This window comes from Bombus pascuorum, chromosome 17 (assembly GCF_905332965.1).
Source record: "Bombus pascuorum chromosome 17, iyBomPasc1.1, whole genome shotgun sequence".
Lineage (NCBI taxonomy): Eukaryota > Metazoa > Arthropoda > Insecta > Hymenoptera > Apidae > Bombus > Bombus pascuorum.
In genome coordinates, this window is record NC_083504.1 from 425,568 (window position 1) to 442,384 (window position 16,817).

Genomic DNA, 16,817 nt, shown 5'->3' on the forward strand with positions numbered 1-16,817 from the left:
CGGAAAGCAGTGGTGACTTTTGGCAAATAGACTGTGAGGGACTGTCCGGCACTCAGAGCTTTTCCGGCAAGCTAAATCAATCCAATTGGCTCAGCCACTTAAAAAATGGATTCTATACAAACATATGAAATCATTTACACTGAAACCAAGTTCAAATGCCTCGAAAGCCCATCTAGCTCGAACTATCTTGGGATTGCCTTTTGAGCAATTTTTCGGAGATCTCACAAAGAGGATCTTTTTCTCTTCCCACTGCTAATCCACGCCACTATCGATTGATCGTTATACTACTGTTTCTGCTTGTCAGTTGCTTATAAGCTCCTTGCGATTAGCAATCCAAGCTTATTCGAATGATGAATAACAGATGAAGGATAAACAAGAAATACACAATTAATATTAAGCACTTAGTATCGTAATGATGAAGAAGTACACATATTTGGTTGTTAATATCTAACGAAAGCCCGAAATTTAGTGATTTCATTTATGTTTGTCAATATTTCCATAACATTTTTTTACTTTAGATACTATTTTTTAATCATTCGAAAAAATTTTTTATAATCATTTGATCAAACACCCCAATTTAAAAAAAGATTTAATAAATATGCTAATAATAAATAATAGCTAGCGAATTAAATCTTAAACAATGAATAATTTATTAATCCAAATCTAACCTATGACTTATCTGCTGAAAAACTGCAGACATTGTTGTTTCTGCTACAATGAGCGGTCATGAGCGCGGACTTGATGACTTTGACGTGCCGTGCACGTTATAAATTTGCAACAGGCCCTCGAGAAGTTCTTTGTTCCCTTGTGAAGGGCCTTTTTTCAACAAGAAGACAGTCTTCGCCTAACCTCGCGAAATAAAGAGCACCGTTTCCGATCAACTGTAAATTGTAAGATCGGCGGCGTGCTTTCGCGGAAAAACTATTTTATTTGCATTTTATATGTTTTTCTAACAATAAATAAAATCATTAAAGAAATTTAAACGCGAAAGCGTTTCTGTTAAATATTAACATGTTAAATATTAATAAATATTAACATATGTATAGTATTACGATAGATAATTTGTTCGTCATTATGATATTAATTATTATTTATATTACTTCGTGGTAACTATGGACAGTCCTTTGTTTCGTAATAAATTTTTTTTATATCATTATTTTTCCAGGTATGAAGATCGAATTTATTTTCTAAATGAGACTATATATTTTCCTTCAGATCATTTGATGGCGCTTCTAAAGACGAATTCAGTAACCTTACATGTGTACGACCGATTCCAATTAGTTTTTAAGATATTGAACTTACAAATTTATTGATTTTTGGGGAAGAAACTTCACTGTAATGGAAAGGTATAGATAATGGTCTTCTTAACGTGTAAAATGCCGTGTGCTAGGCATTCCCTCTTGAAAAAGATACAAAGTCTGACCCAGGAGCGGCAATTTAGCATAATATAGATTGGATTGATTTTCGGTGGATCTCTCGCCTTATCCTACAGAGTGGAAGGTTATCTACAGAAATACTCTAACATGTATAACTAACATATATGTACAAAAAGTATTTTTTAAATTTTCACTGCAGTCCTGTAGATGAAAAAAGTAGTAGGAAATGATCTATCTTACTATTTTCTTCACGATTCCGACCAATTATAACTTTTTCGAAACTTTGTTTACACATCAACCCCCTAAAAAGTAAGTAAAGTAACCTTCCTAACTTTTCAAAACAATTTATATTTGGTCAAATGTTAAAAAAGTTATTCTGTTTTAAAAAGTATTCGAGTACTTTCGTGAGCCAGAGTACATTGTACATAAATAATCGGTGTTAAATAGGAGTGTGCGGATACCCGAAGTTACGAGTTCTGGGGCTTCGTATGGGGTCGGATAGAGCAGGATTCTGAAAATTTGCTTGACATATAAAATGCAATGATGACTCAATTCGGGAACTCATATCGCATTCGGGGCAGTATTTTCCAGATAAAAATTATTAAGTTTAAAAGAGTTTTCATTTGTTATCGTGTAATCAGAAGTAACAATCCATTTAAATCGAAGACGAGTCTGAAAAATCATATCACGAATGCAGCACTGGCTTCCAAATCATAATCGGCTTCTGAAATTACGCGTACGCAAACATATTTATGTGTCAGGCAAACTTTCGGGATCCCGTGCGAACTCGACCATTATTTTCGATTACCCGCATACCCCTAGTATTTTAACCATGCTAATCATCAATGAGTGAAAATAGTAACTGATCAAATCGATATACATATGAGAATCGTTTGTTGTGAGTTCCCGTCTTTATTTAACCTCCTCCTACAGATTAACGACTATGATCAATTATTTTCCTTCCAATTTTTCTACGATTAATCGTTTCCGTACGTATATTATATAGTAATGAGTAAAAGCATTGGTAGACGAGGTTTTCTTATAAACTTCTGTCTAGATTTGTAAAACATATATGACTCTTTATTTAACTTCTTATGTAAGATACAACCTTCGGCTGTTAAGTTTATATACGTTATAATAATTCATTGTTAGGGAATAGTTGTAGAATGAACATAAATAATGAAAAGTATGTAATATATGCTATTTTTAATGAAACCTAAAATCTGAGATATAAGATTCGATTCTAGATTCTATAAAGTTTAACAAAAAATCAATTTAGAAGCAATATAAGAACTGACATACAGGAATATAGGATATAGGAATCGTAACCCAGATAAATATTTCAGTTTCTTATAGAACTTATTCACAATAAAGGTTTTATATAACTGATTTAAAAGTCAAAACTAATGTTAGAAGTATTTTTAGTCCTTAATAGCTATATCTTATAAAACATTTTATTATGTGAAATAAACGTGTTCTTTTAAAAACCAACGCGGTATTTTATAAGGAAAATTAATTTATGCCATTATAAAAGGTTTACTGATTTACTTTTAGCTTTATTTTTATCCTTGCAGCGTTCTATCTGACATTGTAGTCTAAATTGCATATGTATTTTTTTAACGTTAAAAAATATCTAAAGTTTGAGCAAAATATGAAATAAATTTTTTTAATATGAATTCTATATTATAGGAAATTGTTTAATAACAGCAACGTCGTTATCGCATTTGGAGATACTATTTATTTGAAAAGAGTTCGAGACGCTGCTTTGTTATGTATGTACAATTTATAGCGTGGTACAGAAATATCATTATTGCTACAATGTAAAATACAGTAGCTTACGGAAGTTTACAGACAACTATTAAAACTTTGACAATAAAAATATATATGTTAGATTTAAGTTCTGAAAGTAATGTAAAGAAACTAAATATAATAAAACAGAAGTATAAAAATCATATATGTATACAAAATGTGAAGCGAATAGGACAGTATTTGTAAAAGTTATGACACATTAATCGCAAGAGTGTGTCGAAACAGGGTCATGAAATATTCAAACCGTATTAATTATATTCAACTTATTTTATATTAATAATTAGCCTTTTTTGACTTCAATTACGGTTTTAAGACGTTGTGTTTTGCTGTATACTTGCTTGTTTACTAGCTTTTCAATTATTTAAATTCGATAGAATTCCATATGCTAATTATTTAGAAGTCTAGTCTCCTCGATGATTTCGATGCCTCCGAAATATGTTGTCAAAATGATCATTCACCAATTTACACAAATAACCGTCGCTCAACCTTAGTTTCTAAGATATATTCGCAAAAAACTTCAATTAAATTTAGTTTACAATTATATAAGGTTGTCCGAAAAGTTTCTTTCGTTTCATAAGGTGATAATAGATGAACAATAATTTCTGTTTTACATTATTTTATTGAATTAGGTATGATCCATTACGTTCTATTTTTATTGTTACGTTCGTTCATAATTCAATAAACTAATATAAAACAAAAAACATTGTGCGTCTATTATTTCCTTATAAAACGAAAGAAACTTTTCGGACAACCTAATACTTCACGATGAAGTAGGCAATCGCATTTTTATACAACCCAATCTAGAGTTAACCCATTAATGAGGGAGGTAATCATTTTTACTATTGTATGAATGCAAAAAAAGAGAATGAGTTATGGATTGGGATAGAGTACTATCCGATTGCCATTGGGCGATCGGCAATAATAGCGTGAAATAATTTTCGATGAATTGATTGATATATGGAATGTTCCACTTTATTCTGATCCTCAAAATTATAATGCATATTTGCACCTATTGTCACTGAAAAATTGTTTGCAAAAATGTATAAAATAAATTGTTATATAGTACACGCCATGTAGTATTAAAGATAAATTGATTTATAGCTTGAAAATCAAAGCCACCAAAGTACATTTTTAGTACTTATTTCTGATAATGAATTGAGTTTTCTTCAGACATAACGATACCCATCTCATGCAAATATGTTTAGTTTGCTTTAGTCTGAAAAAAGTTGTTTCTAAAGAATATTATCTTTATTTACATATTCTTTTGTAAATTTTCAACGCTTACCTTGATTCGTTTTGTTAATAAATGGTTCCTTCCGTGGAATTCTACTACAGACATCATTGTTTTGTAAAATTCTGCAATATAAATAATTCAAGATCAATGTCCATTTTAAAATTGTTGGCCACTATTTCAACAAGTTTTCTAACCGAAATGCATATTTCGTCCCTTTTTAATTTCGTGTATAATAATTTTCTGTCCTTTATAGAAGGTGCAACATATTCCATATGTCAATTGATTCATCGAAAATTATTTCACACTAGCGTTGCCGACCACATAATAACGGCCGAAGAATACGGCTAATCCAATTTATAACGCATTAATTTTTTTATTTATACAATATTAAAAATGATTGCCTCTCTCGTCAGTGATTTCAGTTTAGGTTGGACTACATGTGAATGCAGCTACTTACTCCAGAATAAAGTAATCGTAACTTAAATTCCGTTAAAGTTTTTGTGAATATGTCGGAAATTAAGGTCCAATGGTGCGGCAATAACATGTATTGGGAAAAGTTGTTTAGAGTTACGAACTTGACAACACATTCGAAGATCATTAAGATCGACGAGACGCATCCGATTCCAAATAATTACCATTAAAACATAGCGTGATACTTGCTTGCCCTTCCACTAACAGGATAACGATTGAAATATTCTTGTAATCCAGGTATTTGTTATCACAATTCTTAAGCATTCTATGTCCATGAATATGCAAAATGTGAAAGAAAGGGTTCGATGCTTAAAGGACTTATAATATTCACAGAGACAGTAAAAGAATGTCCAATCAACGTTCTGATGTAAACTCGATAGCGTTCGATATCATAAGTAAGTCTCTTCATAACACATTGAATGTATAATCGTTGAAAGCGAAATAGTTATTGCAGACTCAGTCAAACATGAAGAAATATGCATTTATGCATATGTATGTTAATAACGGTGTTTCGTCTCCAATAACTATACGTTCGATGTACTATGAAGAGATTTACTCATGATATCGAGCGCTAAATAATAAATGTTGATTTTACAAATACATGATAAAAATTGATTTTACATTGCTTTTAGAAAAGATTGCTTTTAGATTCTTTGTTGATCAGACATTTTTCAGTCATCTCAGTGAGCACTATAAGCCCTTTAAGCACCGAATTCTATTTTCTAAACATTTTGTATAATCATTTTAATCTTTTTTCGAAATGGTTAATACATTTTTTACGTTAGTCACGACACATGCTCTATTAATTAACTCGCTACAACATAAAATTTTATTATTTTCGAAATCTCGTTTGTTTTTGTTAATATAAAAAAATGTTTCATGAATATGTCGAATGTTGTTGAGGGGGGACATTATTTGACATGATTAATTTTCTCGTTTATGAACAGAGGCGTAGAAGTTAGATGAAGGTCACCAGTGTTTCTCTAGATGGAATTATATACTTTTTATTTAATATATTAATCGATCCAGCTGGAAATTCTTTAATTTCTTAAATTTGTTAAATTTAACGTATGTATATGAAAGCTAAAGACAACGTAAACGTAAGAATACCGCTTTTCGTCTTTCCTTGTCTTTTACACGTTAAATTACACAAATTTTGACACCCTATGTATACATACAGTGCTGGACAAAAGTATTGGCACAGCATGATTGTTATGATAGAAATGCTTATAACTACTAAACAAATTGATTTAAACAGAAAACTTTTTGACGTATTTATTTATTATCTATTCTAGTTTATTACATAACAAGAGCAACAATATAAATAAAATAATACGCAAAATAATAACAAAAATATATTTTTTGAACATTTTATGGGTGGACAAAACTATTGGCACAGTAGAATATTTACGCTTATAACTAATTACATAATAAACTTCTAATATTTTGTTGGCAGTCCTTTTCTTTTAAGGACTTCCTTTAATCTTCTGGGCATCGAGTGGACTAATTTTTTAGTGAATTCAGGTACAATATTGCTCCATTCCTGCAGAAGAACTTTCTTCAGTTCAGACTTGCTTGTGATATTATGTTTCCTAATTCTTTTTTCCAATTCGTTCCACACGTGCTCAATGGGATTCATATCGGGACTTTGAGGTGGTGTGTTTAATGTGTGGGCAGTATTATATATTATCCACTGACGAACAATATACGCCATATGTTTAGGATCTCGATCCTGCTGAAAATAGAAATCCCTGGGGAGGTTTAATTTTTGAGTACTTTTCAAAAGATTTTGCTTGAGTATATTTAAATATACATATTCATCCATTATCTCATCAATGAATATAAGTTCTCCTACACCCGATGATGCCATACATCCCTACACCATTAAACCACCACCCCCATGTTTCATGGTGGCTTGCAGATTCAGTTCGTCCATCTCTGTGTTGGGTTTTCGCCATACTAATATTCTGCCGTCAGATTTAAAAATATTAAACTTACTTTCATCTGAAAACATGATCTTTTCCCAAAAATCAGTATCTTTCGTAACAAACTCTTTCGCGAATTCCACTCTTTTCTTTTGGTTTATTTTACTGATGTAGGGCTTTCTTCGTGCTGCACGGGCAGAATAACCGGCATCCTTCAATACCCTACGTACAGTTTTGGTACTTACTTCTTTTTCACACTCAGCTTTTAACATCGAAGCAATTTCAGTCGAATTAGTTTTTGGATCCTTCTTTACAATATTTACGATTTTCCTTTTTTCTCGAATTGTTACCTTAGAAGGGCGACCACTCCTAATTTGATTCTCTAGATTTTCTTCACTTTTAAAGCGTTTTATGTTCGTCAGTGGATAATATATTGTTCGTCAGTGGATAATATATAATACTGCCCACACATTAAACACACCACCTCAAAGTCCCGATATGAATCCCATTGAGCACGTGTGGAACGAATTGGAAAAAAGAATTAGGAAACATAATATCACAAGCAAGTCTGAACTGAAGAAAGTTCTTCTGCAGGAATGGAGCAATATTGTACCTGAATTCACTAAAAAATTAGTCCACTCGATGCCCAGAAGATTAAAGGAAGTCCTTAAAAGAAAAGGACTGCCAACAAAATATTAGAAGTTTATTATGTAATTAGTTATAAGCGTAAATATTCTACTGTGCCAATAGTTTTGTCCACCCATAAAATGTTCAAAAAATATATTTTTGTTATTATTTTGCGTATTATTTTATTTATATTGTTGCTCTTGTTATGTAATAAACTAGAATAGATAATAAATAAATACGTCAAAAAGTTTTTTGTTTAAATCAATTTGTTTAGTAGTTATAAGCATTTCTATCATAACAATCATGCTGTGCCAATACTTTTGTCCAGCACTGTATATTGTGAATAATAAAGTACAAAATGTAAAATACAATGTAAGCCGATCCAGATCCTCTCGCTAGCAACGTTACCCTGAGACTGAAAGAACCGCCGAAACCAACGTCGCATGTGTACCGCTTATGGTCTTTCCTCGACGCATTCTTTTGTCTACGCGCTATCGATGACCTTAGCGCTTGAGAAACCGAAGACCAGATGTAGAATTTTCTCAGAAGTGACGATCACTTCAACAAAAATAAACAAACATATATAATAAACAATTTAGATTGATTTATTTTCCATATATATATCTATAGTAAAAAATACTATCAGTTTTGTACATTTTCGTAATTTATTTTCTGTACGACTATATAGTTGACGAATTTATCTATGTGATATCTCCTAACCGATTTTGATGATTTTTGGATATGTAGTAGAAATCAACAGTTTGAACAACTTTTTCCTATGCATATAACTGGAGATTTCGCTTAGTTTGCGAGATGTTCGCGAAAAACTGTCGTACTACCTACAACGAATTCTGTTTGAAATTGTGCATCCGTGCCAGAGTATGCGTTAGTATTGGTTGCCGGTTCCCTTACGGCGTGAACCCGCTGGTTATGCGTATATATAGGAAAAATACACCGATAGGTTCGCGAAATAACTAATTTAACTTTATTCGTCTCTTGATAACATTTACTCTTCAGTGTAAAACAAAGACAGAAGTATGTCATTTTATATGATAAAAGGAATGTAGTGAATATACTAAAAATGAAATAAATTTTTCTTATAGATATGGTATCATATACCTGTAGCCAACGTATCGTATCTAGTTGTATCAGCACACTGTGCATAAAAATTATATGTAAAGATCACCAGAGCCTTGAATTTCAAGGGCATTTTTTCATTAGGCTTTTCTGATAAGAAGTAAATAGCGTGATATTCATGAATAAACAAGTAATTGTACTTTATCACGTGATATTTCATGTGATAAAGGTGAGCGAATAAAGGTGAACTATTGCTACGATAAGACCTTTCAAACAAAAGTTGAGTGGTGCCGAAGGAGGATTATTTGATGATATTGGTTCTTTTTTAGACACACGGAAGCATATGAAGCTGAACTATGTTTCTTTTATAAAACCATATTTTTTTACATGTTGGTCACTATGCAGAAAAGTATTAGGTTGTCAGAAAAGCTCCTTTCGTTTTGTTTTGTTTTGTTACTACATAATTCAATAAAATAATATAAAACAAAAAATGTTATGCATCTATCATTTCCTTATATAACGAAAGGGACAATCTAACATTAAGTCGCTAGTACTAAAATCCAGCTCAAGACATATTCATTATTGCTATTGCTTTGTTTCACAAATTTTTCAATAACAGAACATATAACACGCTATACATAGACATGTATGTAGTTACATTGATTCGTTAGAATAATAATTTTATAAAATAACGCTCTCAAACTAGCGGTTATGGCCACGTCGATCAATTCAAAGGTATAGAATCCCATGTATTTGAAATTCATAAAAATTATTCTTCTATTAGTAGATTTTATTATTATTTATTATTATTTTAAATTATTCTTCTATTAGTAGATTTATAGTTTAAAATTGAATTAATAAATTTAAAAGGAAATGATACTGTTTGATTTTAAAAAAAGTTGTACTAATGAATGTTGTATCGAGTTAATTAATCATATTATAATAATATTTAGACATTATTTAGGCATCTACCCTCACATATAAGCATTTTGCTTAATTATAAATATATAATTATAATTATACACTTGTATAATCATATTGTATAATTATAATTTCGTAATAACAATAAAAATTTATTATTAAATGTAATTTAACAAAATGCACTACTTACCCATTAAAACCACTGATTGTAATATATATATATATATATATATTTACAATTCAGTAACAGAAGCTTTAAAGAACCAGTTAAAATTTCATTGGCGCGAAATATATTGTAAATACGAGTGCATATTTTTCCAATTTTCTTGTACGATCGCTGGTGAGGAATGAATGGTAGAATTTTTAACATGTTCGTACATGCGGACAGTTTCAATACCTACAGTGTCTACAATTTCAATAAATTGTAAACGTATTTTTTCTAGGGACGAGATATGGTTACGAAAGTGGCAGTGGATATTTAAGCGAACCGGAACACCGTTTATATTCGGATCGTTCTGTCACGCTCGACAACCGTCGGCGTCTACGTAACAAGGAAAATGATTTTGCCACGTCGACAATGCCCAGAAAGTAAGAAACAAATTGTAATTCGTGGAATTAAACAGAAAACGATGATTATTTAACTTGAACTTAACGCAGTAGTATGATATGACAACTGTCGATTAACGACTCCTTGACTCTTCACTCTCCGGTGGCTAATTTATTATCATCGGCTGCGGTGCCGAAACACATTGATGGCCGTTAAGCCTATCGAAGTTTCCCGACCCTTTCGGCTTGTCGGCATTTGCGTTTTATCGTCGATATTGTTTGTATGTCGGCGATCTTTTCGCGGTACTGTAATAGAGACGAAAGTAGCCGCCAGAAAGAGAATCGTTGTGCCAGGGCCGCGAAACGCGTCGCGTACCCGGTTCGTCGTTAATTGAAGTTTTAGTAAGATGACAGGTACTTAGAATTATTGCGGGTCCCGGGACGTGACACATTCAAATTTAATAACGGAAAATACTCGAAGTTATGATATTTGATAATGTTATAAGATTTACTATAAAAAATATAAAAAAGCTTCTTCTCCTTTACTATGTTATTTGTGAAACAATAATGATAAGACAACATGTCAGATTCTTTGATTAACAAGTACTGCCAATGACAAGCATTAAGATTACTATTTGTTATTCTTGTTCAAGACCTTTAACTTTTGCTTTAATTAGTATTTTATGTAATGTAAATCATACAGCGGCTTGCCCATTTACAACTCCTTAAAAAACTGCTTTTAAAAAACTTGTTTAAAAATTTAAGATATTATCGACAAAATGTTGTCTACTTTTTATCTATACAAATATTGTACCTACTCTAGTTATGTGCTTTCTGCCTACAAATATTGTAGATAAATATTTAATTTAAAAAATAGCGAATTTATAATATCATATTCGGAAAATAAAAACAATAGGAAGCTTACAATTTGTTTCAATATTAGCAGGTAATTTAATACTTATGATTGGCGGTATAAGCAGATTTTAGTTATCAGCTGCATATTTTTGATGAATAATTTGATAAATTGATAGAAAGGTAGTTATAATAATTTATATCAATAATTGTATTATTTCATTGAAAATAACTTGACATTTTAAGATGTATATTACGCACGTTTAAATATCAAAATCAATTCTTTCAATGTAAAATCTTGTACTTTCATATCTGCAAAGATTTAAGAAATATCGAATGTAAGCTTTGATGTATTAGATGCAAAGATAAGGATGATTTGAATTTCTTTTTCGAAGGATTTCAGATTATAGAGCAACGATAGAAAATTCTTGAATGCGAATAGAAAAATGTCCTATAATACGAAGGAATAACTTGAAAATATGCAATTTATGCGTCGACCTACCGATCCACAAACATCAGTTTTATATTGGAATAAAAGGAAGCTGTAATAAATATCTTTTTGCAAATGTAAAAACGGACAAACTTTGACAAATGTCAAAACAAGTCGAAAAGATTGATTTTAAGATTAAATTTTTTGCTTTGCTGATTAAATACATTTTATGCCTTTTAGTGAATACTATAAGTCCTTAAAGACTTGATAAATCTATTTTGTTCTTGAATATGATACTAACGTTCTTATTTCTGTGTTGCGTTACATTTTTATATTCATAATTCAATATTACTTATTGAAAGCTTAAACATTTAAGCTTTCTTAAAACTTTCCATTTTAGTTTTTGCAAAAAAATCTAAATAAAAATACTACCTTTTTAGAAAATTTACATATTTACAGTTGCATATTTATAATAGTAATATTTTTATAAAAAAAGACCAATTTTTATAATTATAAGACGGTAATAAAGACCAAAATTGCTGTGATTTCTGCTGAGTTTGTTGCTTTTGTAAGTTTGATAAAGGAATATTTTATATATATATATATATATATATATATATATATATATATATATATATATATTTAAATGTATTAAAGATTAAAATATTTTCAGCTCTGTTACATAAACGACAATTTTTATAAAAATTCTTTGCTTTCATTTTAGGAATGGCACATTAAAATATACTTCAGAGATTTATAAAAATCAACCTGGACGCATCGAGGATTACGAACCTGGACGGTCATCGATCGCCGAAAAAGAAGCCAAGGAGGTATGCATATTTGCTGTTTTAAAAAAGTAATCGTTCTTTGTGCAACCCTATTTAATAAATTTTCTTTGAGAACATGCCTCATTGAAATTTCTTTATAATAACTCCGATAAAAATCATTCCGCGGAAAACATATGAAAACCTTGATTACCTAACAGAGGAAGGATATAGCATTTATGTAAGTTCACTGAAATTCATACTTTTAATGAATTTGTTATGAAAATAAAGAGACGATGGAACAATAGATATTTATTTAAGACTCTTAGTTTGTAAAATTGCAAATAATTGGAGTTGCAAACATCTAGAATGAAACGTTTTCTAAGACAAAAATCTGTTTCGTTACTCTCTTCGTACTGTTCGAGTGACAGAGGGAAGGATAATGCAGACTTTTTTATTGGATACAATACGTGATACACGTGCCACGATACCGCAATGTAGGACTTTAGGACAAAAGACTAAACGAATTGAATCCCCGTTAGCAGAGTAACTACTATAACACAAAGTATTATTACGTACAGAAGGTAAAAAATATATTCTAAATTGCATATTACATAATATTGTAAATTAAGAATATGTTAAATAGTAGACAATTCTTGACATAAAAAATTACATTCTTAGTCAGTTAATAAATATTCTCTTGCTTTAGAGATTTTTCAACTGAAATTTATTTAAATTTTTAATAACGTAGCACTTTTATATGTGCTGTTTTTCAGAAATATTTTACTGCCTTTTTATAGCTTGAAGTAAAATATGATTTATATCGATAGAAGGGAGACTTTATAAAAACCGATTTATAAATGTTACGAACTAATAAATAAAAATTTATAGCAATAATTAATATGTTAAAATTTTTGTATAAAGTATTAATAGAATTTACTAATCATTGTAATGATTTCTATATTAGATTTATTCTACTACTCAAAAATAGGAGAAATAGTTCCCAATTATGTCTAATTTTATCATCTTTCGTGTCTAAACTCTAGTTATATTGCCCCTCTTTGTAAAAAGTAATCATTATTTAATAATTATCTGAAAAGAAACTTATTGAAAATGAAATAAATGACAACAGAGAAATGTATCTTAGATTAAAAGATTTAACTTTAACATATCAAGAATTTGAAATAGTATACATACTCACTCACAGTATTCTCAATATTTGAGAAATTAATTGTTCTGCTGTAATTTTGCCTGTACTTTTAATGTTGTTGAGACGGTTTCATCCACTCTGTGCTATTTTTATTCCATCATTACAAAAAGTGTAAAAATTTTTAGAGAAATATTATGTCATATCCTTTGTCCGTTGGCCAAGGAACAATCTCTAGTCTTATTCAATTTATTCGACGACCAGTTGGGCTGAAAATTCCGCGTTGCCTGCTTTTTCGCGAATTTCTAATCAAAGTGACGCTTGATTAATGCATATTAATGCGATTATTGTCGTCACTTTGTCGAATGACAATATACACGGTATGTATGTAGAAGCTTCCCGAACACAGTGTGTCTGGAACTTGATCGTTTGAAATGGCTTTGCTTCTAGCCGACTTCTGTCAAACGGACGAGAAGGAAGGTAACGATTAACCGAACGATTGAAATCAGTACGAAACAATTGTTTTTCTTACTAGGTTTTTCGAAAGCTTCTTTTGTTGACGCGTGACACGTTCTTTCGCCACATGGATGTCATGTTACGTTTCTTTCGAGTGTAAAAACATTTCGATGTGTTTAGAGTTTCAGAAGTATCGAGCGCACGCAGTCTCGTCCATGCTTATCGGTATTTTATCATACTCGTTTTTCAGTTTTCATTTCTTTATTTAGTTAGCTTCAGTAGCGCTGCTTTTAATGATCAGAAACAGTGACTTGCTTTTCATCTAAAAATTAAAATATTTTTCTCAGACAGAAGAGAATATGCAGATAAAAGTAGAGAAATTGGAAAATTCCATTAATTTTTAATGATATCGAATTTAAAGCAATTATCTTTAATTATAAAAGAAATATCATTTGAATTACGAAGAAATAAATATTTAACATTTATTTTAATATTTCCTTCGCCATATTTCTAGTATTTTTCAAGAAATTTAAAATCGATAATTTACTTCATTAGAAATATAAATAAAAATCAATTAAATATGTTAGAAATGTATTCGTATGTAATATGTAGCGAATGAAAAGCAGTCACAAAAAGATACATTCTTCAGTTATTTTTATCCAATTTTAATATCATTTTAACCTTACATGGTTAGTGCAGAAATTAACGCTATATTTAATTCTATGTTTCTAGTGGTGGGACGAGGTCATGGATATATTTGACGGGGTACGACACATTTATATTTAATCGTAGTTAAATAAGGATTAGCTCCACTTTTTCCTCATTCCACTTGTTCTTCGATATCGAGTCCTGTACAATCTCTCTTTCCTATCAGTCTGGATAGTTTGTACGGTCGAAATGGATTGCATTCAGACCTTAAATTTTTCAAGTCACGTAGTTTGCCGTTAAATAACGTTAAGTGTTATACAGTTACAACGAAGTCATTCAGTAAGAATACAATTGATACATATATTTACATTTAAAATTAAAATTTACCTGTCGTCTTATTCAAATCTGACCTTTCATCTATTGAATATTTTACTAATCTAGCTATAGAATATCCATTTCGAAAAATATCCATCTAATTAACTTCACTTTTAAAATACACTAGTGAGACGTCAAAGTATTGTGAACTATAATTTCACGTAAAACTCAATAATCAAAAACTCAAAAACATTTCCTTTTCCCGTTGTATTTTTGTATCATTTTTGGCATCAAATTTTCTCAAACTAACAGCTTCGAGTAATATAACAATTGAATCTTTGTGTGTTAATATAATCGAGCCCCTTGCACCTAATAAAAAACGCACGAGGTGACCCATGCATGTGAACCTATTTAAAATTCACAATCCCATTCCTAGAGACAATTTCTCTAAAAAGAAATCGAAATCAAGTAAAAATTCCTATTATTCGCTCGAATTGTCTCTGTTTAACCAAAAAACTATTCTATTGGTAATACATATCTCGTGATCGATGTCCATGTGTGTGTGTGTGTGTGTGTCTTTGGTGTTTACGTATCGTGTCCGTTCGTGTGCATTTTGGACGGTCTCGGATAACGCGTCTTTCCCTGGTCTGTGGACGATGCCGTTGACAACTGCAACTACCTACAACAACCACGACGACGACACCGACGCCGACTGTATAACAACGCTAAATAACAACGGGACAGTGGTTGAACGAGAATGGACATCCCCAGGGTATGGAAATGAAGGAGCTCCGAGATGCACAGCTGAGCCACCGTGCTCTGAGCCTCTCCTACCGACCGGAGAGCAGTTACAATGTAAGAGTATCAGCGGTCAGCAGCTCGAAAACCCTCGAGGTCGTCTCGAAATCTCGTTCGAGTCTCGTGGAGAAAAGCTCCCGTGCCAGTGTCCAGAACATGAAATCTCAAACCGGCTCAAAGCTATGGTCGAGCATAAATGTGTTCGATTATAATATCGATCGGTCGACAGAAAGAACGATCGGGACGAAAAGTGGCAAGGATGATTCAAAAATCGATCGGATTGTACGACCTCTTGAACGGGCTGCTGCCGACTGTGGTTGGCACGCTGGCATGCTGGAAGGAAGATCCAAGAGCTTCGTGTTGCCAGATCGTTGCTTACGTCGATCAAGCTCGCCGATAGGCGATAGATCGACCGCTATCAGATCGACGCTCCTAGAGGCTACCAGCGACGAACAGTATCGTCATCGCCACCATCATCACCATCACCACCACCTCCATCATCACCATCACCAACGTGTCTCGCCCACTTCTTCTTCTTCTACGTCTTCTTCTATTTCCAGCACCAATCACACTATACTATCGTCACCATCATCAACGACACCTTCTCTTCTCACCGCCAACGTTCAGACGTCGGCTGTTTCACGGGTTAGAGGCCGCAACATCGTCGACAAGTAGAATGCACGATGACGTTGTCCTCTATTACTCGAATCTCTCTCTTTCTCTTTACCGGTCTTAGGATATGGCTGTTACTGTGGCTGCGTATTCTGATGAACTGTTGTTCTGAAAAATATATCAGAATGATTAAATATATATCTTTCAGAAGCCAAACTGATCAATTCAATTTTTTTATGAAGTCGTCAATGTTATGTGACGTTTAAAAAAACAGACTTATTTCCACAAATTTATTTTTTAAGGAGAGAGTATAAATAATCACAAATAAATCAAAATAAATCAAAATTATCCTTGTAATTATCAGTTTCCTCCGTATTTTTATTTATCGAGTTCATCGACATGGCTTATAAATAATTTATATACGTATACATTATTATAATGCAAATACATACATGCATTTTGTTTTTCAGATGTTTCATTAGTCAGAACGACAGTTCCAGAGAACACAATCTACTGTAACGATAGCCTTATTCTATACATCGTAGGTATAAATTTGTGGTACAAGTAAAGTCAAGGAGATTCTATAGGTCATAATAAAACGAAAATCAGGAATCTGATGATTGAACATGTTTTATTTAAACTCTATTTTATCTAAAACAATGCCTTAAACGACAAAATTTTATTCTACGTTTTCCATTTATTTTCACATGTAAAACAACCACCTAATTCTGTATCTAATAAAACTTACTATATTTGGGTAAATTCTACAGGGTTATCCACTTAATTTGGAACCTGCGTTTGCGAAAACG

General features: G+C 31.6%; 1 protein-coding gene across 1 annotated transcript in view; it reads left to right on the top strand.

The window, feature by feature from the left end:
* The window catches only part of LOC132915422 (uncharacterized), a 383,223-nt gene that overhangs the window by 274,321 nt on the left and 92,085 nt on the right, over window positions 1–16,817 (top strand). The window contains exons 17-20 of the mRNA XM_060975216.1: window positions 9,884–10,028; window positions 11,993–12,098; window positions 14,368–14,400; window positions 15,343–15,453. Coding sequence (XP_060831199.1) covers window positions 9,884–10,028; window positions 11,993–12,098; window positions 14,368–14,400; window positions 15,343–15,453 — 395 coding nt within the window. The remainder of the gene's footprint in view (window positions 1–9,883; window positions 10,029–11,992; window positions 12,099–14,367; window positions 14,401–15,342; window positions 15,454–16,817) is intronic.